General features: G+C 32.1%; 1 protein-coding gene across 4 annotated transcripts; it reads left to right on the top strand.

Annotated features, from left to right (window-relative positions):
* Window positions 1–1,781: 1,781 nt before the first annotated feature.
* Window positions 1,782–26,624, top strand: LOC148599349 (vesicle-fusing ATPase-like). 4 transcript variants are annotated; one of them, XM_088557390.1, is made up of 21 exons: window positions 1,782–2,018; window positions 8,412–8,503; window positions 9,464–9,563; window positions 10,138–10,256; window positions 12,747–12,892; window positions 13,648–13,697; window positions 14,276–14,364; window positions 15,013–15,155; window positions 15,883–15,949; window positions 16,305–16,437; window positions 16,822–16,896; window positions 17,468–17,558; window positions 17,956–18,030; window positions 18,295–18,578; window positions 19,086–19,242; window positions 19,423–19,556; window positions 20,842–20,908; window positions 21,887–21,966; window positions 22,698–22,894; window positions 23,541–23,592; window positions 24,877–26,624. In XM_088557390.1, exons 1-21 carry the CDS (start codon window positions 1,992–1,994, stop codon window positions 24,943–24,945), a joined length of 2,247 nt encoding a protein of 748 aa, XP_088413516.1. In that variant the 5' UTR covers window positions 1,782–1,991; the 3' UTR covers window positions 24,946–26,624. The 4 variants fall into 4 exon arrangements, with proteins under 4 accessions (XP_088413516.1, XP_088413518.1, XP_088413519.1 ...); XM_088557392.1 differs by having other exon boundaries at window positions 1,803–2,134; XM_088557393.1 differs by lacking the exon at window positions 1,782–2,018 and adding an exon at window positions 2,763–2,831.

Raw genomic sequence — 26,624 nt, 5'->3', positions numbered from 1 at the left:
GTTATGATAATATTTCTCGTTTGTTATATCTTTATAGAATGCTTCAGAATTCATAAAAAACTAATGTGTCAGAGAGCACTGAAGCAAAAACAAATTAATCATTAATATAGATAATTTGAATTTTCCAATATGATTATTGATAATTTTGTTTTAATAAATGTAAATTATTATGACTTATCTAGCAATAAACTTTAATGTATGTTTTTTTTGGTCTATTTTAGGAATAAACATCAAAGGCTGCTTCTTTCACTATACCCAATGCATCTGGAGGAACGCACAGAAACATGGTTTGCAGGTACCCTACAAGGACAACGACGACATCCGTACCCTAGTAAGACGTGCTGTTGTACTACCGTTATTGCCACCCGACACAGTTGAAGACGTTTGGTTCTATGCACTGGAGGACATCGATGACACTGACATCAACATACCAACACTTTATTGACTACGTTACCAGGTACTGGATAGAGGGAAACCGTGACCTGTGGAACCACCATGCAACAGAGGGATCAAGGACTACCAACCATCTTGAGTGCTGGCACGGGAAACTAAAGAAATTGGTGAAAGCCCCGCATCCTAACATCTTCAACATGGTGAAACTTCTAAAGCACGAAGGAAACGTAAATGCCGAGAGATCGACTCCAGACTAACAACACTAAAGACTCGTCTACAGAACCAGCAACTCACACCAGTCCAGTTTGCTGACGCTCTTCTCATCTTTTGCATCTAGAGTAGACTTGTGAACTTTTGATTAGTGTTTGAACTGTTGTGCTTTGTATGTTTTATTTATTGTATGATTCTTTTAAACAAATAATGAATACTTTAACTTAATTTACTGCTTTTTCATTTATTTACAATGTTTATCAGTGCTTGAATGTTATGTACTTATAAAGGGTGTATTATCAATGACTTATTGTTATCATGAATATTGAATATTTAATAAAATTATGAAAAAAAAAGCTTTTTATATAGAAAGGTCTGAAAAATTCCAAACGATGTTAGAACTGTCAAATATGCTAAGCAAATTTTTGATCGTTCCCTCTGCGTGACTCGAACTCGTACCGCTGTGATATCTATGGCAACACCGCCTGCACTAATTCCAGAACTGACAAGGTCTAAGGCGCTGGACTTAGTGCAGGTGGTGTTGCCATAGATGTCGCATATATGTATGGAAAAAAAGAAGAAAGGGGTGATTATATTAAAAGTGCTAGAGGGGGTAATTTTTCTTCAGCTTTAGAGGGGTATACACGTAGGTGAGTCTTCGTGATATGTTTTTCATTTTAGAATAATTGAAAAATTCTTTTGGTTGCCTAAACTGCAAAGAAAACTCTTTATACCTACGAAATTATAGCCTATATTAGCATAAAATTTAAATAATAATTTTATATGGATATTGAGGTTTACTTTTAAATATAAGTACACATTTATTTTTCAAGTAAACGGGCTATGAATTCGCTTTCAAAACATGAATACATTATTTTAGATCAATTAAACATTTTATAGAACCAAAATTGGTTATAAAACAATAAAGTTACGAAGTTTTACTTAAAAAAATTGATTGTTATCATGAAATTTTCAATTGTTTATTCAGCTGCTTTTTTGCCAACCAATTTGACACTTAATGATTAGTGAATATATGACATCTTTTGTCACTCGTCGCAACTTCGGTCGAGTCCGTAGAGTAGCGGAGTCACCCGAGGTTTGCCAATTGTGTCTAACTAGAAAGTCCGAGGTGTTTCGATTGTCCACCGAAGTGACATGTAAACAAATTTGTAAATTTTGCCACGTGGATTTCTAAAAATAGTGATGAGTAGTTTTAGACGAGACGAACAAAGATATTACATACAGTATAACGAATAAAGATGACACACTGTTTTTATGTGATGCGTCTTGAAAAAGGATTTAGGCACTGAAATTGGTTTACGAATGTTTATTTTATGCGTATTTAATGTGTCAAAGTGATACCTTTTGTGGATTTCGTTTCTTCATTTATGTATTCAGATTCCAATATGGCGCCGGTAGGAGTATGAAAATTTGTAGTGCATAATTTTATAGCCAGTAGCCGTCTTATCAGCATTTTGCTCTTAAATTATAATTTCCTTTTTGGAAATTAAAAGTTAAAAAATCTTTTCAGGTACCACATATTTAAATTTGAGTCCTCAACGTTATGTAAGGTCTCATTTCAGTACGATTTCCCAAACTTTCTGTTTCACTTCATGACTTCCATAAATTACCTCTTTTCTAAGAAAACCTTATCAGTTTATCAGTTCATAAGTTTAATGTAAAATTAATTTTATCATTCAGTTACGTCATTCTCTTTGCTGCAGTCCTACAAATAAAGGTACATTCATATTACCTATACGTGTCAATTAACTTAAATATTTACATTATACATTTTTTTGTAATTTTTGTTAATGCTATTATTTATGATGATTTACCTTCACCGTAGACCTGTTATTAAATTTAGAGGAATCTCTTTGTCTATTGTTTGCCCACATTTCTTGTATTTAAGCACAATTCTTCCTAAACACTCTCAATTAAGTGATTTTGATAAAAAATTTGGCAGGCAGGTACATTGTAAGGCATCATATATACATTGTACATGTAGACAAGTATAAAGGACTTGTTGTTGTCTGAGGACTCTAAATGAGCGATAATCCAACTCGAGGGTTGAACATTAAACTCCATAAAGGAATAGTAAAATTTTTAATTCTTGAATTTTCTTCACTACACTTATTCTAGTCTGAATTTCTTCTGACACAGGAACCCTCCTCGTTTTCATTTGAATATTGATATGTCAGTTGGAGTCAGAATGATGTGCCATACAAAAGGTTTGTAGGCATAAGAAATCTTAAGTAGTTCATTTAGAATTAGATTACTGTATTTTTGGCCCTGTGCAGGTCCGGGTGTTAAAAGAATAGGCCTGCAGCAGCGCTAAGCTTGCCCACAGAGCAACTGGGATGTGTGCCCCAGGTGGTTGAATGGGGTACCCTTGGTGTGTTACATGCTGGGGTTGTCAGGCTATAATACGGAAAACCTGACCACAAACCATAATGGTGCACCTTGTTGGGAAAGATGCCACGTTCCTCGCACGTTAAAGAACCCTACTGTGGTATTCTCCCGGAGTAGGAACCATAGGGCTCCGCCACAGGAGGCTAAATTGCCCGACCCTACCCACCTCTCCCTATTTCCAGTGGCAATCAAAATTTGTCGACCCCATTGTCCTTTTGTCCCATCCCTTTTTCATTTTATCATCAATTTCATATTCATCGTCTGAATATAGCTGAAATATTGCTGCTCGGACGTTAAACCCCCACAAACAAACAAGCAAACAAAAACTGTATTTTTGCGAATCTTGTACAGCCATTTGAGTCTTAACACATTCTCATCAGTTATTAAGTTTTATTGGCAACTTTCTTGCTTTTCTATTGTTTTTTCTGCCTGATAATTTCTATCTCATGCTACTGCCTTGATACTGAAAGAGTGAAAGATACATTTGTATTTCCTATGACAACATTATGTCAAATCAGCTGTGACATTGCAGATAAACAGAATAACATTAGTTTTGAACATCTCAACAGAACTTCAAATCTTACCATAACAACCTCCTTGTGATAATTTCTGTTTCAACTTCAATTCTGCCATTAAGCTGTATGATCTTCTATATCTTAATGCCATTCATTGCATACCTTTTCTGTGTATTAGTATATCATGAATAATTCTGATTTGAAAACTAAAGGAACAGTCAATTTACATGTACATATATTTGTTACAGTTTTCTTGTGTTGCTAGTGTCTGACTATGGCTTCCTAAGCAGCCATTGTTTTATGATCGGGCTTCATATTGCCTAAAGATAAATCAGATTCTAAAATTATCTACATTATACATTATATATGAACAGTTATTCACACTCCACCAGGAAATGATAAGTGTGTATGATACAATTTTACAATTAGAAAGGTGTACATGTACATGTACATGTACCACTGGGGGAGAGTGCTCATGTACATTGTACCTGTCCTGTTCCTGGTAAGGCCAAGAAAAAAAAATGTGTTTCAGGTTAGATTGAATGAAAAAATAAGGTACATGTAGGTAGGTGGTAAAATTATTATAAACATTTATGGGTAAATTTCTTTACTCAAATAGTGCTCGACAAAAATTAAAAAAAAATACTAATATAATGTGCTACAAATACATGTGTAGGTAGGGGAATCTTAAATACTCATTTTTTCTTGGCACAAATGCATTATTTTTATCATATCCATACAAGTATGTATAGATGATAGGAGCACAAGAGAATCTCTAATGTATAAATCTTCAGGCATGTAAATGTACATGTACATTCTTGCTTGTCAGTCTTCTTAGATGAGATTTTTCAACTTATTCAGGGTATGACGTTAACATTTTATGAATCTTGAATCTTTTTTCCAACACAGTCGGTATAGTTTCGCTTTTTACCCTTTGACCTTAAGGACACTCTTCTATGGAAATGCAAGTCGCCTGATCACAATTCTGTTTCCCAATTGGTCAAATACTGATAACTTAGTGGCATTAACAACAAACTGTATAGAAAATTTGAATTGCGTGCCATGTGTTATATTCTTGAAAGAAATGTAGAAACTTACGTGTAAAATTTTACTGCGTCGGCTATCTTTTTTTTTTACTTGTTATTACTTGAACCTTGTAATTTCCTCTAAGTGAGTTCTAGAGCATTTCCCTTGATGAATGTTGCACAGTAGCAGTGTTAACTCCTTGCTGACGTGCATCATTCATGAGGAAAACCATTACAGGGGTTAATCTCATTACAATATCTGTAGCTGGTTCAGAATGACAGCCCCTTGATGACCTCTGCATTTGTTATAATATCCTATATTGCTCATATTCTTATTTATTTCCTTGTGTATTGTTCACTAAAAATTAACATTTTTGTAACAACATGTATTATTGTATTACATGTATGATGTCAATGTATCTTGCCTTACAAGGACTCATGATTAATGTCTAATGTTCTAAAGGGCAAGTTTACGAAAATTTTACTACCCCTTATTAAAATGGTAGATATTTTTCTTGTCTGAATGGTACATGTTGTTTCACTTGTTTTGGGCAATAGAGAACCTTTAATGTCATACCCTGTTATGTGTGAGTATAAAACTGTGTATCTTAATGGATTACAGAAAAATGGAGATCCAGTTTGAAATCTTCTATCTCCTTTGTTTATGATATTATAAGCCTTGTTTTGTGTTAAAGTTTATGGTGAAAAAGAGCAAATTTTGCTTGGAGAAAGATTTCAACCCGTGCAGGTCCGGGTGTCAGAAGAATAGGCCTGCAGCAGTGCTAAGCTTGTCGTAAAAGGCGACTAAATAGTGCTCAGAACCTTAGCGGGGGGCTAGGGCGCTCTGCCCACAGAGCAATTGGGATGTGTGCCCCAGATGGTGGAATGGGGTACCCCTGGTGTGTTACATGCTGGGGTTGTCAGGCTGTAATACAGAAAACCTGACTGCAAACCATAGTGGTGCACCGTGTTGGGAAAGATTCCAAGTTCCTTGCACATTAAAAATCCCTACTGTGGTATTCTCCCCGAGTAGGAACCATAGGGCTCCACCACAGAAGGCTAAATTGCCCGACCCTACCCACCTCTCTCTATTTCCAGTGGCTATCAAAATTTGTCGACCCCATTATCCTTGTGTTCCATCCTATTTTTCATTTCATCATCATGTTATGTTCATTTTATCATCCACTTCATGTTCATCGCCTGAATATAGCTGAAATATTGCTGCTCAGGCGTTAAACCCCAACAAACAAAACAAACATGGAGAAAGATTTCAGCCAGTCATAGTGTTTGTACCACTTTTCACATTCTTTTTAAAATTCTGACAAACATGATGTACATGCCAATATTGATTCTATAAACAGCTGATTGTATATCAAAGAAGAAGATTGTCTGTTTGAGTGTCATAGAATCCTATATTTCTATGTTTTAATCAACAAAAAATACCAGATTATTTAAATCACAGTCAGGCAGTCTGCAGAGAGAATAAAGGCAGTTATAGATCTTAGGCTCATGAAAATAAATTTCTTGGGTCTCATACCATTTACATGTATCATGTAATCCAATGATAGAAAGAGACATTTCCTTTTAAGTTTATTTTGCCCTGTAAAGTGAAGACGTTGCTTTTACATTGTACATAGCCAGGTCAATGATCATATATTTCCTTTTATAAGGCAATGGATAATAGGGCAAGGAATGTCCTGAAAACCAAGTAATTAATTTTGTTAGGCCTAGAATAAAAAGATGATTCTTTTCTATTCGAGTTTATTGATTTACATTGGTTGAATGATTGATAGTACCCTTATAGTTGAAGTTTAATGGTATATATTTCTTGCATTTCAAGGATGTAACACTTTGATCAATCAATTGTCCCTGCTACATGTATGTAGGAAGACAGACATTCTTAGTCTTTAAGGGTTTTTAATGAGCTAGCTAAAGAGGTGTGATGGACTGAGTAGACATTCAGTATTTGAAGTTCAGTTTGTTTGTTTGTTGGGGTTTAATATCCGAGCAGCAATATTTCAGCTATTTTGAAGTTCAGGGTTGACCTGTTGTCAAAAAACTGATGTCCATTGATCTGTGTGTTACCAGTTATAATCTTACTTTGTTTTGGGGTAATCGATAGGTGATAACCTTTAAAAATTCAAAAGCCTCTCATCTCTGTCCTATTTTCTTAAATTTTCCTAAAGTGGGAGATATGGTGAGGTTTTTTTTGCCAAATGTTTTATGTTTAGAACCAGTGACCAGACCTTATTTGAACTTAAATCCAATTTCACTGCATCAATTTCTCATGACATCTCCTGCCCTGAAAGAAGACATGCAATGTTTCCCTATACAACCATAATAGCAAATTAATGGTTTTTATCACAGGTTTGAAATCATTTTATTTGGACAAGAAATTAAGTGATTTATTACAATTTTAAGCTTAAAATTCAAAGAAGGCGGAGAAATTTACAAAGGGACCTAAATCGTTTGTTTTGATATGGGCATGTAAGCAGGATATTGTTGATTATTTTTTTATTTTTTGAAAAATTTGGATGCTTTAAAAGCAGGGGACTTAAGTGTCATTCTCTGTAAGAATCACCTACATGTATGGGCAATCTATTATTTTTATGAGTTTCAACTGCATCAGGTACATGTACCGGTATATGCACATGTATGTCAAAGATTTAGATGCTAGATCAGAATTTATAGCCTCTGCCTGTGCCTTATACCTAGTAATAGATAAGACTATTACTCTTACAACATTTTGCCTGACACTTTTAGCAACAATAGAAGTAAAATTGTAAATGCTCTAATTGCCTCACTTTTGTGATTTTGTAAACACCAAAACATTGATTTCAAAACATTCAGAATTATTTAAAACCTTGTGATTAAATTGATTCACTGACTGTCCATACTCTACTGGCTGACAATCAATAGTCACTAGATGTTACAGCACAGTACCCTCACAGGAAAAGCAGGAATTGAATTTCTGGCTCTGCAGAATCAATACACATTGATGATTTAATGTCCAGATAAAATATATCTCCATTCTTGATTTATTATAAAAGTATTGCTAGGATTTCATTTGTGGTTTTCATGTCTAGGATGTTGTATCTTTGAGCTGTGAAGTTTTCTTGTGTAGTGTTAATAGAATGTTAATTGAATATATGCAAATGGGATGGTCAGAGGTTATGTCAACAAATGTCAGATTTATGGGACAAAGTTAGGCGAGTGGTATTGACATTTTCCTGTGGAATTGATACAAGTGGTTTTAGATTCTCTTTACCAATAATGACTAAGGTAGGGAAAATGCTGTCATTACTGTCAAAGTCTTGAAAATAGGAATAAAACTATTTGAGATGGCATGTTATATAAATGTTCAAAATTTCTATGATGTTTTTTTTCTGTTTTATTTTTTTCAAAATTGCTCTAAAAATAGGAATTTTGATACACTTACTTTTTTCGGGAATATTGCATAATGAGATAATGAAATTTGTTAATGCAGTGAAGAAGATCAATGTAAAAAATGGCCAAGCATACATTTTGTAATTATCATGATTATTGCTTCAAATATATTTGTCAAGAGTTCATTCCACAAGAAACTATTTTATGCCCATCTTTGTGATTGACTTACTATGAGAATTGTAGGGAATACTGTTTTAAAGTAATTATACTAGAACATTTTGGAAGGATACTTCCATTGTTTTCAGTGGCTTAGGTAAAATTTGAGGGCTGCCTGTGATAATTCCTGTAAAAAGTTTTAAAGGAAAGTTTTTAATCAAAACTGGTATCAAATTTTTATTACATTTGTTAATTTAACTGGTACATTTGAAGTTTTTTTCATATTTTTACACCATGTTGATCATTTTATTTACAGAAAATGAAAGCAGTGAAGTGTCCAACAGATGATTTGTCCTTAACAAACTTTGCTATTGTCAGTGACAAAGATTTTGATGAGAAAAAAGTCAAGTAAGTTTTACATACTGATTTCATAGGTTACTTTTATTTCAGAATCAAGGCTATTTAACATACATTATTTATTTCACAGTAATGCAGAACTTCAACATGAAATAATTTGTTCAAAACATTTTGGTTCCCAAACATCCAAATCCCCATCCCAAACCTGCTGCATAGAAGAGGCACACTCAAATTGCAGATAAAGTCAACCAGTGCACTATTATTTCTTTCATTTTAAGCAGGTGGTTTATAATGTATGTTACTTTATAACCATCAGATGGTGATAAAATTTTTGCGAGAGATTTCCTGCCATTTTACATTTTCAATTTTTTTTTCAGATATCATTGGGGAATCTGATTTCTTTATTTTAACTATATTTCTCCACTCTCTGTAGTTGAATTAAGATTTTAACACTCTTGCTAAAGCATGTATGTTGAATATCTTAATTTTACATGTACCTGTACTATCTCATATGGAGAAGTAATATACGTATAAACCAATCATTGAAGGAGAATCTGTATGTAAATATACATTTTAAGGTATTATGTGGTACTTGTATATTTAGAAATAAATGATAATGGATATTTATTGATTTAGATATTGTCATTGATCTCAGTATTGGACAAATTTCTCTGCTTAATCAAGAAAGACCATTATGATCACCATGGCTCAAGTTTATTGCAAGAGTGTTAAAGGTGTCCTTATAAGAATCGTTACCTGCAATATTTGTCTGTTTCAGCCAGTCTGCCATAGAAATGAGTGTCAAGGTTCAAAGGTTATGGTCATCTTGTTATCAAAAACAACTTTTTTAAGTTTTTTACCCAGGAGTATACTGGAAACTGATGTTTGATTTCTTGAGTATTATACCATCATATAACCATGATAACCCTAGATGAGAAATCCTCAAGTAATATCCCCACTAACTGTGAACTCAAACATATACCTATTTTATGGTTGTATTTTTTGTTTCAGACATGTTGAAGTTTACACAGCACCACATCAGAAGTATTTGTTCTCCATTAAAACATTCCCTCGTATGGCTCCAGGTACAATAGGATTCAATTTAATGCAGGTATGGGTATAATACTTAATGATTAATATGAAGATTAAGAGGAGAATAAAATGATTGGTATTTCATAGAAAGAGTGAATGTTAAAAAAAAGCCATGGGTGCCTAGGAATGCTATAAAGGAGTGTGCAGAACTTGGTAATACATGTATCTTTTGCATTTCATCATGAGTAATTATATTTTGGTTATTCAATATAAATAATTGATTAAATTTTTCATTTTATAGTTTTTTCAATGCATGTTATTTATTAGTATTTCAATTTTTTTTTAATTAGCAAATTGATATACCTAATCACCAGTGAAGTTAAATAAAGTTTGCATCACAAGTGAAAATTGTGACGTTTTGCACCAGAAAGTCCAATATTTTGTTTCATATTTGAATTATATAAATTTATTACAATAGTTTTACAAGCAGAACATTTGTTCAATAAATCTGTGTGTATAATATATTGAAATTTCCAATATATACGATTAGTATTTTTTGTATTTTTATAGTTAGTTCATAAGTCTTTAGCATGATTCTTATAAAAACTTATACCCAATTACTCTTCCTATATCTCATTTATATTATGTTGTAGAGAAAATGGGCAAATTTATCACTGAACCAGGAATTAGAAGTCAAACCTGAGATAGTTAGTGGGAAAGCAGAGTCTATTGGGACCATCACTCTAGAGGTTGACTTCTTACAGAAAAAACAGTGAGTAGTCATGACAATGTTTGGGGTAATCAGCAGTAATTTACATGACAATGTTTGGGGTAGTCAGCTGTGAGAAAAAACTTAGTAATCATGACAATGTTTGGGGGTAGTCAGCTGTGAGAAAAAAACAGTGAGTAATCATGACAATGTTTGGGGTAGTCAGCTGTGAGAAGGAATAGTGAGTAATCATGACAATGTTTGGGGTAATCAGCAGTAATTTACATGATAATGTTTGGGGTAATCAGCCATGAGAAAAAAACAGTGAGTAATCATGACAATGTTTGGGGTAGTCAGCTGTGAGAAAAAACAGTGAGTAATCATGACAATGTTTGGGGGTAGTCAGCTGTGAGAAAAAACAGTGAGTAATCATGACAATGTTTGGGGGTAGTCAGCTGTGAGAAAAAACAGTGAGTAATCATGACAATGTTTGGGGGTAGTCAGCTGTGAGAAAAAACAGTGAGTAATCATGACAATGTTTGGGGGTAGTCAGCTGTGAGAAAAAACAGTGAGTAATCATGACAATGTTTGGGGGTAGTCAGCTGTGAGAAAAAACAGTGAGTAATCATGACAATGTTTGGGGTAGTCAGCTGTGAGAAGGAATAGTGAGTAATCATGACAATGTTTGGGGTAGTCAGCTGTGAGAAAGAACAGTGAAATACTTCAATCATGACAATGCTTGGGTTAATCAGCCATGAGAAAAAACAGTGAGTTACGACAATCTCGATAATGTTTGCAGCAATTAGCCATGATTCAGCACATACATTCTAGAAACCAAAAATCAAAGGTACATGTACAGTCGAACCTCAATGTGTCGAACTCGGATTAGTCGAAATCTCGGATAACTCGAACTAATTACAAAGTCCCAGCAAAACTCCCCTTACTCCAATACAATTTGACCTCGGATGACTCGAACTCGGATGAATCGAAAACTCTGATAACTCGAGGTAATCAATCAGTCCCCTTGATAGGACTTCGAGGTTAATTAACCCTGATGTCTCGAAGTCAACTAATTAGTCGGAAAACTGATTGCTTTATTACCCACCATGATTGAAGTGTGTTTTAACAACAATTAGCTTGGCTTTTAAAATTAATTTGTTGACAATCTTTATGGTTTGATTTGTTTATTTATTTAGTTTAAAAATGTGCATGTTGTTAAAAGAAACGAATTTTATTGAAAGCACGTGGGAATTTACACTAACAGTGATATGGGACATTTTGATATTTTGAAAAATTTTATAAAAAATACAGACGAATTGTATTATGGTAACAGACTATTTAATGAAACATCAGACGATAGTAAGGGTATTACAACGGCTACATTCGTTTCTCTAGTGATTTTGAAATTTTAATGTAATATCGTAGAGCACATGGTTTGGCGATACTCCTGATCATGAATCAAACAAAGCAGCATGTTATGAACTATGACGTTTTTGATATAGAAAAAAATAAAAAGGAAATTTCACTAAAACACTCGGTGCCATTCAGTATTTCAAACATGATATACAACTAAGAAAAAAAATGTCTTCCAATATGAAATGCATGACATTACCAAGTACTGTGTAAAGCGAAGTACATGTACATGTACAAGCACAACAAATGATGTAACTACAGAAACAATCATGGACCAAACTACTAGTATTTCCAGTTGATCATCGACCTCGGATTACTCGAACCTCGGATAACTCGAACATTTTTGCATGGTCCCTTCGACTTCGACTTAACGAGGTTCGACTGTATATGTATATTTGGTATGGTATTGTATGATAACTGTTTCTTGGTTCAAGAAAGTATCTTAATGTATAAAATTAAAAATGTAAATACAGTGTACATACAGTTTAGGATGCGCTGCTTAGCCATAACCATAGATAAGTGTGAAATTACTTGATACATGTATTTGTGTACATTGATCATTTGCTGATGCAATATGACCTATACTACTGTCTGACTGTCCGTTATAACTCAAAACATGTTGATTTATTGTTACATTGTTGGTCTTAATTGACGGAAGGTTTTAGCAAAATTACTGAACTTATGAACTCGACAATAGTCAAAAGGAAAGTCCATATAAAAAATTGCAATTTCAAGGTAAAGTTGGGAACCACCACAATGGTCCTTACTTGGTACTGGCATTTTGTATGGAATGGTGGGTCAAGCTAGGTTTTATAGCATGCCTAATCTCCCGCTTTCATTCTGGATAGCATAAAATTGCCATCGGTCAAAATTGGTTAAAACCATAGTACAGAAAATATGAATAATAAATATGTGAAAATAAATACAATTAAAATACTAGTAAAACAATCAAGTCTTTTTTATAGAAGAAAAATGTGACTTTGAACGTAAGAAATGGTAGATGCATGCATTAAAAAAAAAGGGAAGATAATTATTACATGCTTAATTAATTACAACATTCAAAACATTGGCTTGAATCAGTGTTTCATTACATTACTTATATAGACCATTATTTTAAAAAGTAATGTCTTATGCTTACAGTGCCAACAATGATCCATATGACTCTGACAAGATGGCTGCCGAGTTTCTCATGTCTTTCAACAGTCAAGCATTTACACAGGAACAGATCATGGCATTCCAGTTTGCTGACAAAAAGTTGTTAGGTGTATTTATTAAAGAGATTGAAGGTAAAATCAATAAGTGTTCTGACTTGTTTTGAATGTGTAAAATGACATTTAAGTGGAAGTATTTGTAAGAATCTGGCAAAATAGGAAAAATCAGAAACATGCATGTCAAAAACCCACAGATCTGACATTGTGATATCAATATCACTCGAGGATACTTTCTCTATCTGAAAAGACCATTATTTGATCTATGCATCACTGGCTTTGCTCAGAATTTTTTCAATAAAATCTTAGAAAAATGAAGTTTTTGACAGAGTTATCTGCCCTTGAAATTATAATTTTCAGTGCATTACAATGAAATTGTAACTCAATGGTCCAGCATGATATGGAAAATCTTGTCTGTTTTCCTTGATTCTGATGGTACAAATAGTCAAATTACATTATCAAAATGGTAGGTTTTTCATACCATGTTTTACCTACTGCCTGATTCTTACAAAGACTGACACTTAATGCATTGTCAGGTCAATGAAGACAAATATAATCTTTTGTAATGCCAAAATTGACTATTGAAAGTTATACTATATCTGCTTTAAATTTAAGTCTGTAATAGTAATATCTCTGATATGTGTCTATGTTAAAGTGAATCTATTTGACTGCATCATAATGATTTATTTCCTAAAATTTTAGCAAATCTTAAAGAATCAAAATAAAACAGAACACTTCATCATGTTTATTTGATGTAACCAAATCATGTTTATTTGATGTAGCCAAATCATAAGTTTAAGTTTTATTTACATTTTTAATCTTTTTTTTTTCAGTTGTTGATTTTACAAATGTTCAACAGTCTGGTCAGCCTACATCTAGAAGGGTATGTGATAAAAAGATAATGTTGCTTTTTCTGTAAAGAACATGAAATCTTGAAACATAAATAAATATTTCATACCTGCTAACCCTCCCACATTAGGGGGAATACTCCTACAAAGACAATGAAGAATTTGAATCTCCTAAAAAACGTAAAATTTGTGGGAGGTTTTTGGTCCCAAATAATATATTTTCTGTGAAAAATACTGAAAAAATGAATTTTTACTTAAAAAATTCCTTAAACATCTACCACATGAACTGTTCCAAAGGTTAACAGGTATGAAATAAGAATGAAGAAAAACAAATGAAAGAATGATTAAAGAAAATATATTGAAAGGAAGAATATTTGTAATTTAATTCTTGTATTTGACTTGTCATAGACAATTATAAACAGCAAACTTCCAGCAAGTCAAATGTACCTATAATTCTCTGGCTTTTGGGGCATGTTCAGCTTTTTTAAAATAATTTCATTCTATAATATATTCCTGAAAATATTTTTTTGAGTCTATGATTAAAATAAAAAAAGATGTGAATGTTGAACTTTATATTGCTACAGATATTATTGTATATTTTTCATCTCTGTAGGCTACCAGGGGTATGCTGACTCCTAATTCTACAGTAATATTTGAAAAGGCAGAGAATTCAACGCTCAACCTAACCGGTAAATCCAAAAGGTAAATCTGTTTAACTGAGTGACTCAAGAATAATCTACATTATGAACCCTAATTTCAGCAATGTACAGATACGTGAAAGAATTGCTATTAGATTTATATTGTTGATACAGAAATTGTTATGATGTTATTTTTATAGCCATAAATTTAAACAAGTAACCAGGATAACTGACTGTTGCATCATTAAAATGTTTTACTCAACTGAATCATGATTTAATTTAATGATGCAAAAATTGAAAGGCTTTTAATGGTAAGCAGTGGCTTAATAAATCAACACAAGATTTCTGAATGTATAGTTTCAAGTATATCTTAATCAGTGAAAAATGAATTGATAAATTCCATACTCTACATGAAACCTTAGTGTAGAGGAACTATTTGGTTTAGAACTTTGTCTTGGAGAACAATATTTTTACTTCTTGAAATGATTAAGATTCTCTTTTATGATGCAATTAACCGTATGTCATAATTTGATAATTTTCACAAGTTTTTGACTTCATGGTTATTGTGATAAAGAAATAATCTTCAAATTGACCCTACTGGTCTTTTTTGTGGAAATAATATGGGCTTGACAGAATTTTCTGTAACATTGGCTACCTCATGGAAGCTTATTCTCCGATCATGATTTACTACATAAACTTACTTTTGTTTCAGTAAACAGGCCTACCAGTCTATAATAAACCCAGACTGGGACTTCAACAAGATGGGGATTGGTGGACTGGACTCTGAATTCTCTGCCATCTTTAGGAGGGCTTTTGCTTCCAGAGTCTTTCCTCCAGAAGTGGTGGAACAAATTGGTAATATTCAAATGATATTAAAACTAAGAAACAAAGTTGCAACTTTTCTATGTTGTTAAAAAAATCTTTATGTGAAGAAATACAGATCAGCATACTTTCTTTCAAAAACCTTAAATGTTTTGGTTTCCTCTGGGTTCTTGGTTAGCACTACAACTCATTTAGATAACTGAAATTACAATGTAACAATATTGTTCTCAAATGTTCATGATTAACTTGAAAAGTGGAACTACAAATTCTCCTAATGTTTGGTAACTGTATTGCAATTAAGATGTTGGGAGAATTTGACAATGTAAAAAAAAAATATATTATTTTATAAGTTTAAAAAAAGTAAAGAAAATCAGCACCTTTCACTATAACTGATTGATCATTGTATGTTTCCACTCAGAAAAAATCTTAACTGAAGTTTAATTGAAATTCCACTATTTAACTTTCCAAATGGGACAATTTAAATAATCCACTTGTTTCAATTTAAAGTTTTATATTGTTCCTAATGTTCTAAGGTCAGTTCTTTTCTATCATAACTCACTCTCTTTTTCAAATTTATTTTCATACAGTGAAACCTGTACTAAACCAAGCCCTGTTTTGTACTGTACAATTATTTTGGTTATTGACACCCAGATTAAAAAATGATTTAAACTTATATGAAGATACTTCAAAAAGTATATATTTGGTCAGTTTTTGTTTGTTTTATTTGGATACTGTATTTTGTCTTTATTTTGTTTTTTAGGTATAAAACATGTAAAAGGTATTCTGTTGTTTGGTCCTCCTGGTACTGGTAAAACACTCATGGCTAGGTTTGTATTATTGTTAAAATATTATGGAAAAAAAAGTTTAATACTGTGAAAGTACTTAAGATCGTGGATTAGAGAAGAAACACAAGTTTGTGGATTCTTGAATTCGTGGTTTTGAGGTTTTCAGTTTACACTTCAAATGAAATCTACAATTCGTTGGGAACCAAATTCGTGGATTGGCCTTCCCACGAAAACCATGAACAGTATCACTTTTAACTTACATTATTTAATTTTTTTTTGGTACTAAGTCATGATAATGGAGGGGGAGGAGGTGATATAGGTCGAGGGTTGATACAGCATGTGATACAGATTTGACATTTAATATTCAGTATTTTATGTAACATACTTGTACTTTCAGACAAATAGGTAAAATGTTGAATGCTAGAGAACCTAAGATAGTCAACGGTCCTCAAATTCTGGATAAATATGTGGGCGAATCTGAGGCTAATATCAGAAAACTGTTTGCTGAGGCAGAGGAAGAAGAGAAGAGGGTAGGTGGGATCAGAAACTTCAGTTGTATGATATTGTTTACCATACGTAAATGTATGTTTACAGAGGATTAAAAATAATTGAGGCTATTACAATGTTTAAAAAGGAAAAAACATGTTCTGGAACATTTTTCAAGTGTAGAAACGAAGAAATTTCCAAGATAAGAAGTATTGCCTGCTAATGTTATTAATTTGTACAATGCACCTGAGTAAATGTGTCAAAAATATTAATTACTCAGTAGGATTGCACCAATATTATGAAAAACTTCCTGTTTATTTTAGTTTAAACTGTTATCTTCAGAGAAATTACATTGTTATTAATGAATTTACATTGGTGGTATTGACATATTTACATTGTTGCTTGAATGGATTCATTTTCTGTTTCAGTGTGGACCTCACAGTGGATTACACATTATAATATTTGATGAGATAGATGCTATTTGTAAAGCTAGAGGCTCTGTGGTATGTATTAAGAAATGCATAGATAACAATGATGCTTTGCTATTGGAGATGTCAAAACATTTCATTATGTCATACATGGTTTATGCAAACCATGAAATAGAGACACCAACTTTAGGATCCTGAGCCATGTTTTATATGATTTTTATCAATTTATAACAAAACAAAACTAACCAAGAAAAAAAAAATCTACATGTATGAAATGTAGTGTTCCTACAGTATTGTGTGCATATTGAGCCAATACATAAAATATTCATTAAAATATGCAGAGATGTGATTTTTCCATGCTTTCTTAATTTTTTCTTTTACAAATCTGTATTTTGAAGTAATTTTTTATTTTACTTTTTATTAACCATGCAACTGTAAGTACCATTTTATGCTACCATGTTGTTCCTCATCTCTCAGAATTTTTTTTTACTTTTGGGAATATAGTGACAGTATTTTCAAAGTAAGGAATTTAAAAACCAGACCAAACATTCATAGATTTTAAATTTGAATTATTTGCAAGTGAGTTTATACTACATTTACTTGTTTATAATACAACATTTTTTATGATTCTTTTTATATTTTATAGGCTGGTAACACAGGAGTCCATGACACAGTTGTCAATCAACTTCTAGCCAAAATAGATGGTGTTGACCAACTCAATAATATACTTGTTATTGGTAAGGATAATTTAACTATTGCTTAAAATATGTGTAAATTATGTCTTTGATGGAGAGGATTTCTATTTCGAATATATTATAACCATTATTTCATAACTAAAAGTGAAGAGAAATTGTAAATCAAGATAAGTTTCGAAGAAAAGCAATTTTTTCCATAAAATTTCTACAAAAAATCTAAAAATATAACAAAACTTGAAAATTTTTCACAGACTAATAGCTTGGGCAAAAATTAAAGAAGTCCTATTGCTGAAATGTTTCCTTGATTTTGATGGTGCAAATAGTCATATTACTCATTAAAAATGGTTTTAAATACCATGTTTCTCCCTTTGCCTGATTCTTATAAGACTGACACTATTAAGAATTTAAGATAAATATGTTACCCATCTCTCTTTCTCAGGTATGACCAACAGAAAAGACATGATAGATGAAGCTTTACTGAGACCGGGTAGACTGGAGGTACAGATGGAAATTGGTAGGAAAAACATGAAACGGTCACATATTTATCATAGAAATATTCACCCTGTAATAATTGTAATGAAATACATAGGCAAATAGGAAGTGTTCATTGAATCTTTTACAAATAAAAGGCAATCAAATAACCCATACTTGTTAGCCCTTCGACATTAGGGGAGAAGACTACCACAAAAACAATGAAAAAGAATCTCCCACATTATATTGTAAGCTTTGTGGGAGGTTTTTGGTTGAAATTTCTCTTAACAGTCCCTTCTATAAACAGGTTTACCGGATGAGCATGGTAGAGGACAGATTATAAACATTCACACCACTACAATGAGAGATAATGGTAAAATGGCACCTGATGTTGACCTTGCTGAGTTAGCGGTACTCACCAAAAATTTCAGTGGTGCTGAGATAGAAGGTTTGGTGAAAGCAGCAACATCTACTGCCATGAACAGACTGATCAAAGCCTCATCAAAAGTAGAAGTCGATCCTGATGCAATGGAGAAGTTACTGGTGACGAGAAAAGATTTTATGCATGCTCTGGAGAATGATGTCAAACCTGTAAGTTATATTGTTGGTGTATTGGTATGCATTTATATTGGTGAATATTGTCGACAGCAGATAATTTTTTGCTTGGGCTTCATTTATTTATCTCTCCTTTGAAATTATTTTCCAGAGTACCATTAGTTCTAAAATTAGGTTATATTGATATTTATATGATAACAATCTGGTAGTTTCAACAACAAATACATGCATTTTGAAGTGATTGGTATCTTCCAATTTATATTGATATGACAATAATGCATTATTATTAGTCAATTTCAGAACAAATCGTTTTTTTTTTTTTAAGATCAAAAAGATCAAATAGCTTCTGTCAAAATACAAGAAATATATAGCACACATTTCGAAAACATTTTTTTTATTAAGCACATGATAAATTTAAAGAAACACACAAACTTGATTTAAAAAAGATAGAGTAAATTATTAGAACAAAATTATTAGTTGTTCCCAAAATTTCTGATCTTCACAAGAGATATGAGCTCATTTTTTGTTGTATTCCATTTATAGGCATTTGGTAGCAGCAAAGAAGAATTTGAGAAGTACATTATGAATGGTATAGTTACGTGGGGAACCCCTGTATCCAGGTTATTAGAAGATGGCGATCTATTAATATCCCAGTGTAAAACTAGTGCCATGACTCCATTGGTTACAGTCCTGTTAGAAGGTATTTATAGACTTGACAATTGATAACTTTGAATTAGTTCACTTGACAGAATATATGAAATTCAACACCCATGAAAATAATATTTAAAGTAAAATATAAAAATAAACTTATGCCGTTTGTCATTGGGTAAATAATTATATTCTAACTGTGCATTTATCATATTTCATACTTTATTTCCAGGTCCACCAGGCAGTGGAAAGACTTCTCTGGCAGCACAGATTGCCAAGAATTCAGATTTCCCATTTGTTAAAATATGTTCACCAGAAAATATGATTGGTTTTACAGAACCTGCTAAATGTCAGGCAATCAAAAAGGTATGTTTGTAAGATGGTGATACCATTAAAAACCTTTCCATAACCAAATTTAAATTATTTTAGCAAATTTAAATTATTTGTAGAAATAGTCTTTGCATGTACTTGAAAAATCAAGAACTGTTATGATGCAGCATTTGTCTATCTTGAGAATGCAGTATTGCGCATCATTCTAATTCAGAAAATGAAAAAGTATATTCTTTGTTAATATTAACAATTAAATAGTAGTTAAAAACCTTTATAACCTTTTTTTTTGAGTTATTTTATGACATGATGACAGACTGACAAATGATTAGGTGGGTTCTTTGAATTTAATGAAGATGGGTGTACATACTTTTTATATATATTTTTTGAGTTATTTTATGACATGATGACAGACTGACAAATGATTAGGTGGGTTCTTTGAATTTAAAGAAGATGGGTGTATATACTTTTTATATATTTTTTTTGAGTCATTTTATGACATGATGACAGACTGACAAATGATTAGGTGGGTTTTTTGAATTTAATGAAGATGGGTGTATATACTTTTTGTATATTTTTTTTAGTTATTTTATGACATGATGACAGACTGACAAATGATTAGGTGGGTTCTTTGAATTTAATAAAGATGGATGTATATACTGTCCAACTTCACTCGGATGGTTTGAACACCAAGGATTTTTCGATCTATCACAAATTAAAGTACTTAACTTTTCTCCTATATAATCAATACAAATAACCTTGGTTTTCTTGAACTTAGATTTATCAAACACTCGAAATAACTAGTCAGTCTGTTCAGTAATAGATCTTTGAGAAGAATCTCACCAACTCGAACTTATCAGCCATTTTGTCAGCTTGGGTCATAAAAGGTGCGAAAAACTGAAATCCTATCATTAATCAAACTGTAATTTTTGTTAAATATAGATAATATTTAAGTCATCACTAGTTAGGTTATTTTACTGATTGAAGTTCGAAAATGTTCCGAGATTGGCATAATGAAAGCATAAAAAAGTTAGATGAAAAATTATTGACCAAGGAACTTGAATGCTGAGAGTTTTTTCAAATAACCTTCTGAACATATATAAAAATATCTGAGAACAAAAATTTGTAGCAAGTAAACAACCTCTAACAATGAAGTCAAAATTGGACCAACAACAAAAAAATCTGGAACTATACAGACTTTAATTTTTCGAATTCCCGATAACTTGAACACATTTCAATGGTCCCTTGGAGTTCAAGCTACCGAGTTTTGACTGTATACTCTCTAATCTGTGTATTTCAATTATAAATCATTAATATTTTTCAGTTATTCGATGATGCTTACAAGTCACCATTGAGCTGCATAATAATTGATGATATAGAGAGATTACTAGGTATGAAAAACTGTGTTAGAAAAATAATCATACCAACTTTATTCCCACACAAAAAAACATAGAAGTTATAAAGGACCATTCTTTGTAAGAATCAAGCAGTAGGTGGCATTTCATTTTTCTTAATTTGGTCTTTTCTGTCTCAAATATCTTCAGTACATCTAGAAAGAGTAATCAAGGGAACCAAGGTTGTAGCGGTAATCAAAAGAATGTAATCCAGGGACAAAGGCCAGACATGGAAAACAGACATTCACAACAAAGAACATAAAGTAACTAAAATCATACATACAAAGTAACAAAAGTAAATGAGCAACTCGACTCCACTAAAAACTGGGAGCACGGACCAGGTGCACCGGTAGGGTAAGCGTCCTCTGCTTTTCTAGAAACACCTGCCGAGTTGCTCATAAAAAGTTAAGTCCGGGGTGGACAAACGAGGAAAGGAAAACCATGACCCGTTGAATACATCAGTTTTCATGGTCTGATGGATACACCATAACGATCCACGAGTTCATGATGACGACCATAAAACTTCTGTAGTGATGACTTTAATCTTGTAGCAACATAACCCTGTTCCAGAAAACAACCAAAAAGCTATTTAAATTTATCCTAAAGCATCTGTAACATAGATTTTGTTATATTGCTCATAAAGGAATAAAGTCCAGGAAAATTTCCCCACCATTTTTTCATAGTGCATTTTAACTTAATTTGACCTATCAATATCTTTAAAACAACTTTGATGGTTATTTCTGAATGTTATGAGTGCAGGCACTTGTCTCAGGAAGAAATCAACCCCTATACCTTATGGATCCATTTTTTCTGAGAAAAGTACCTGTGAAAAAATAGGTAATTGGGGAATATGATGACTCACAGAAATCTTTAAATGCATCCAAAAACTTTTACAGTGAAAAAGGCATACAATGAAGAAATGACAACTTCATTTTAAAAACTTTATTTACATGCACTTGACATTTTTTTTTACAGATTATGTACCAATAGGGCCAAGATTTTCTAATTTAGTACTACAAGCATTGTTAGTGTTACTGAAGAAACCTCCTCCTCCAGTAAGTATCTAGTTATATGTATTAGAATGCAACCTGTCATACAGCTGTTAAGTAATTTCAAAATGTCTCTTGTAATGTGCATTTATTGAATTTGAACTATTGCACAATTTAAAAAAGGTTAGTTTTTCCGATTTTAAATTGAAGGGGATTGAGGTAATTTTTAAGTGATTTTATACCCTAAAAACTCATTGCTTTAAGCACCATATACACAACAAATAGCAGATCTACAAATAGAACTTAGGTTCATAAAGTTTTATTATAAGTTATTGTATGAGAAACAAAAATTGAATTAATTCATGAGTTATCTCCCTTCTGTAAAAAAAAATGTTTATATAAATTACAACGACCCTAAATGCTGTTTTGCTCATATTTGTCTGAAGGTGCCCTATTTCCATCCGTCAGTCCATCTGTTTCTCTTTTTTTGTGCATTTGATTTATGCTAGTGAATCTTAAATTACACAGAATTTCAGAATGAGCCTTTTCTTTAAATGTATTACTGGGCATTGTGGTTGCTTACTCTTTTAAATTAAAAAATTTTTTCTATATAGATTACCTCACAAACAAGTATCGTCTGAATGTAGCTGAAATATTGCTGCTTGGACGTTAAACCCCAACGATCAATCAATCAATCAATCAATCACAAACAAAGCACAATTCTGTAGTTATACCAATTTGTTATCTTAAATTCTTTTAAACCAGCTTTTAAACTAATTATGACTTTGTGGTTTCAGGGTAAAAAGTTACTGGTTTTAGGCACCACAAGTAGAAAGGATGTATTGGAGGAGATGGAAATGGCGAACGTCTTCAGTACCATTGTACATGTATCTAATATATCTGCCAGTGATCAATTAGTTACAGTGTTAGAAAATGTTGATGCTTTCGGTGAAAAAGAGATACAAATAATACAGAAAAAGACCTGTGGTAAAAGGTATGTTTGAATAGATTTCTTATTGGTACACGTTTCGAAATATAAATCTGCTTTTTTCTCAAAATGTTGTGAGTTGTGAGGTCACAATATTTTGATCTATTCTGATGTCAGAACTTACAATTAATTTTACACTTACAATTTTTTGTGAAAAGCTGTAGTCTGTTTCACAGTCATCAGTGTAAAATTAGTCATTTAAAGTGATGACGTCATAATAATAAATAGCATTGTGATGTCAACACTTGTGACAAATTCTACACTTACAACATTTTGTGAAATCACACTGAAATCCTAACTTCATTGACCGGAGAGGCATTCTTATTGAAGGTTTATTAAAAATTTAAAGTGGTTCATCAGTTTGTGTATTTAATAAGAGCATCTCTGGATTAAGTGTTAATTTCACTTGTATTGACATTTGATTTCTATGAATAATGAAAACCACAAAAATTTTATCATGGCACTTCACAGTTCATACTGGTATTTGCTTTGACCAGAATTTTTCTCATCTTTTTATTTCATTTAATATTGGGTGTTTTAGATCTTCCAAATGTTTTAAAATGCCTTATTCTAACATGGGTCTGTACTTAATTTGTTCATATTTAATTTAATTTACTGTTTTGTTTTATTTTGGGTTTTTTTTTTGTTACAGGTTGTGGATAGGAATAAAGAAATTACTAGTTTTAATAGAAATGGCAAGACAGGTAAACTTGATAACTTATTTGTCACAAACTATATTTATAAAAATAGTTGGCTGTGGTTCAAGTTCTGAAATTCAAAATGTCAAAATCATTGCTACATTAAAAATGCTATTGTAAAATATTTTCTCATCAGGGTTCCCATATATATGGAAAAATTTGAACACCCCAAAAATTTTCATGCCCAGAAAACATGTTAAAATATCGCTGAAAAATTCTTGAAATATGAGCTGCTTGAAAATTATGCTGAATTGAATAACTTCCCTTGCTCTTCAATTGTGACAGATTTAGGGAAAATACCAAATGAGACCTTAAATTTCATGTCATGAAGAGTTGAAACTCAGTTTCATAAAATGACATAACTGTCTTTTCAGATAAATCCTATTGATGAATTAATTTCATTTCATCCACATAATTATTTTTTCATTTAAATACATTTTTTAGCTCACATCATTTGGTGGCCGTCGTTGTCGTCCTTCTTTAACGATTTTTTAAAACTCATCTCCTCATGCACTACTCAATCGATTGAAACCAAACTAGGTATGAATGTTCCTTAGAATTGATGTGGGGATATTTGATTAATGGAAAAACCTGGCTGCTGTTACTAAAAATAGAACATAGGGGTCAGACAGTAGTTTTTCGCATATACAATAATGTATTGCCAAAACAGTTAGGTTTAGCCAAATTCTTTTAATTGCTGAAATGATCCTTTTTATAAGGCCTACAATAGTTTCCAGGGATAAAAGTTGTCAGAGGACTCTTTGTAAGAGTTATTGTCCTTGAAAGGGGAAAAATAATTATTTTTTTTTACAGTTTTCAGCCAATATCATGAAAACTATGAAAGATAGAAACGAACTTTCAATTAGTGAAATGATTCTTATAATAAGTCCTACCAAAGTCTTCTGAGTTGGACAACTTCTTGTTAAATTTATTGCCCTTGAAATGCAAAATTTAACAAGGTGAGCAATTCAGGCTCCTGGGAACCTCTTGCTTACATACATTGTAAATTAATAGTGCTTTGCAGGGCCAGATCCAGGATTTCAGGCTGTGACGATGTAAATATAACTAAATGCAAAGCGAAGTATGGCAAGAATTTTGGGTAGAATTTGTGAAAATTCGAGAATTATTGCAAAAAATTCATGTTTTCCAAATTTTTTTTCAATTTTTTTTTTTTTTTTGGAGGTGGGGGGGGGGGGGGTGGGGGTTAATACACCTCTCACGCCAGTCATTGGATCTGTGACTGCTTTGAAACTTAAGTACTTGTATTTTATTTACCTTGCTTTCTTACAGAATGAAGAATCCCACAGGATACCTAAGTTTTTGTGTCTATTAGAAGAAGAAGCAGGTTTAGAGATGTAGTGACACATTCTTCAGACAATAGTGTTAAGGAAATATCCATTCCAAAACATGTCTCAGACTCTCAGTCAAGCTGACATTTTTTTTTCAGTTTTCTTACACTATGACTTTATTTTTGTTCATGAAATATAAATTTTATGTTCACTCTGATTAGCGGTATATAATAATCATTATGTTGTCACATTGTTTGTTTACAAATAATTATAAAAAAAAACAACTTTTATTGAAACCAACTTATTTTAGCAATTTATTTTGGGTAATTTCTCAAGGCAGAATAAATAGTCAAATAAATTGCAGTAATTACCTTAAGTTTCCTATTTTCAGGCAATATTATAAATCAACCTATGAGTTATTGAACAATTTTAGTAAAAACTCCATGTTAGATTTGACCAAAAAGAGCTTCACATCATTCTTTTATTCGTGATCTGGGTTGTTACTAAGTGGGATGAATTCCTGATGTTCCAGGAAAAATGTTACTAAGGAAAATGGTTTTTATTGAATTATTTATTAAAGCCGTTTAACATTGATATTGTCAAAAGGATAATTAGACCTTGATTTTTAGATATAAGTGATAAAACTTCATCAAACTAGAATTGCCTGAAAATAGTAGTATCAGAGTAAATGTTCAGTATTCTATATGTATCAAGATCTCTTTATATGAATGTTTTACTAGGTGTAGAAATTGCCTAAATTTTCCAATTCAAACAGAAAAATTTATTAACTAGATTGACAGTGTGTAAGTTTGAAAATTTCATTAGCTTCTGTGTTATATTATGATTATATTAAATACTCTCCTTGAATCAAGGAAGAATTATATTGTAAAATCTTACAGTACTTAAATTTGTGGATACCAATTTTCATGGATTAGGGAAGAAACACAAGTTCGTGGATTCTGGAATTTATGGTTTTGAGAATTTCAGTATACCCATCAATGGAAATCTACTTTTCGTTAGGATCCAAATTTCATGATTTAGTCTACTTATAAAACCACAAAATTTGGTACCCCACGAATTGTAGTTCTTCCACTGTAGTAGATTCATTATTTTACTACTAATGAATAAAATGTCTTTCATTTTGGTGAATAATATATAACCATCTCCTTTTCTGTAACTGTGTCAATCTGCCTTTATTTCTCAATGTGGAACATAATCCAAAATCCAAAATATATAAAAGCCGATTTCTAGTTCAGAAATATAGATAAATTAAGAGAAGGTTCTAGGCCATCATTTTCCATATTTGCCCTCATTTTTCACAATATTAGCAAATTTCCCCAATAAAAAGGGGGAGCATAATGGCTGGAAACCTTCCCCCGAAACCACTGTGGTGCAAAATTAATTTTCTTACATGTATATACTAAGGATCTCCCAATACTAGATACACACAGTCACTCATAAACATGTAATAGAGATTTGTAGAGATATTTGTGCATTGTTTGACAGAATTCAAGCTGTTTATGGTGTAGAGATATTGGTGCAGTAACAGAATTCAAGCTGTTGATGGTGTAGAGATTGGTGCAGTAACAGAATTCAAGCTGTTTATGGTGTAGAGATATTGGTGCAGTGACAGAATTAAAGCTGTTTATGGTGTAGAGAAATAATTTGATGTGTAGTAACTGTGATTGTGGATTTGTTGAGTTATTTATTTTATATTCCATATGTGCAATAAAAGTACAAAGGACAAAA

This window comes from Perna viridis, chromosome 13, assembly GCF_037379345.1.
Source record: "Perna viridis isolate PV_CMFRI_1.1 ecotype Kerala chromosome 13, ASM3737934v1, whole genome shotgun sequence".
Classification (NCBI taxonomy): Eukaryota; Metazoa; Mollusca; class Bivalvia; order Mytilida; family Mytilidae; genus Perna; species Perna viridis.
This window is presented reverse-complemented; position numbering and strand designations above follow the sequence as displayed.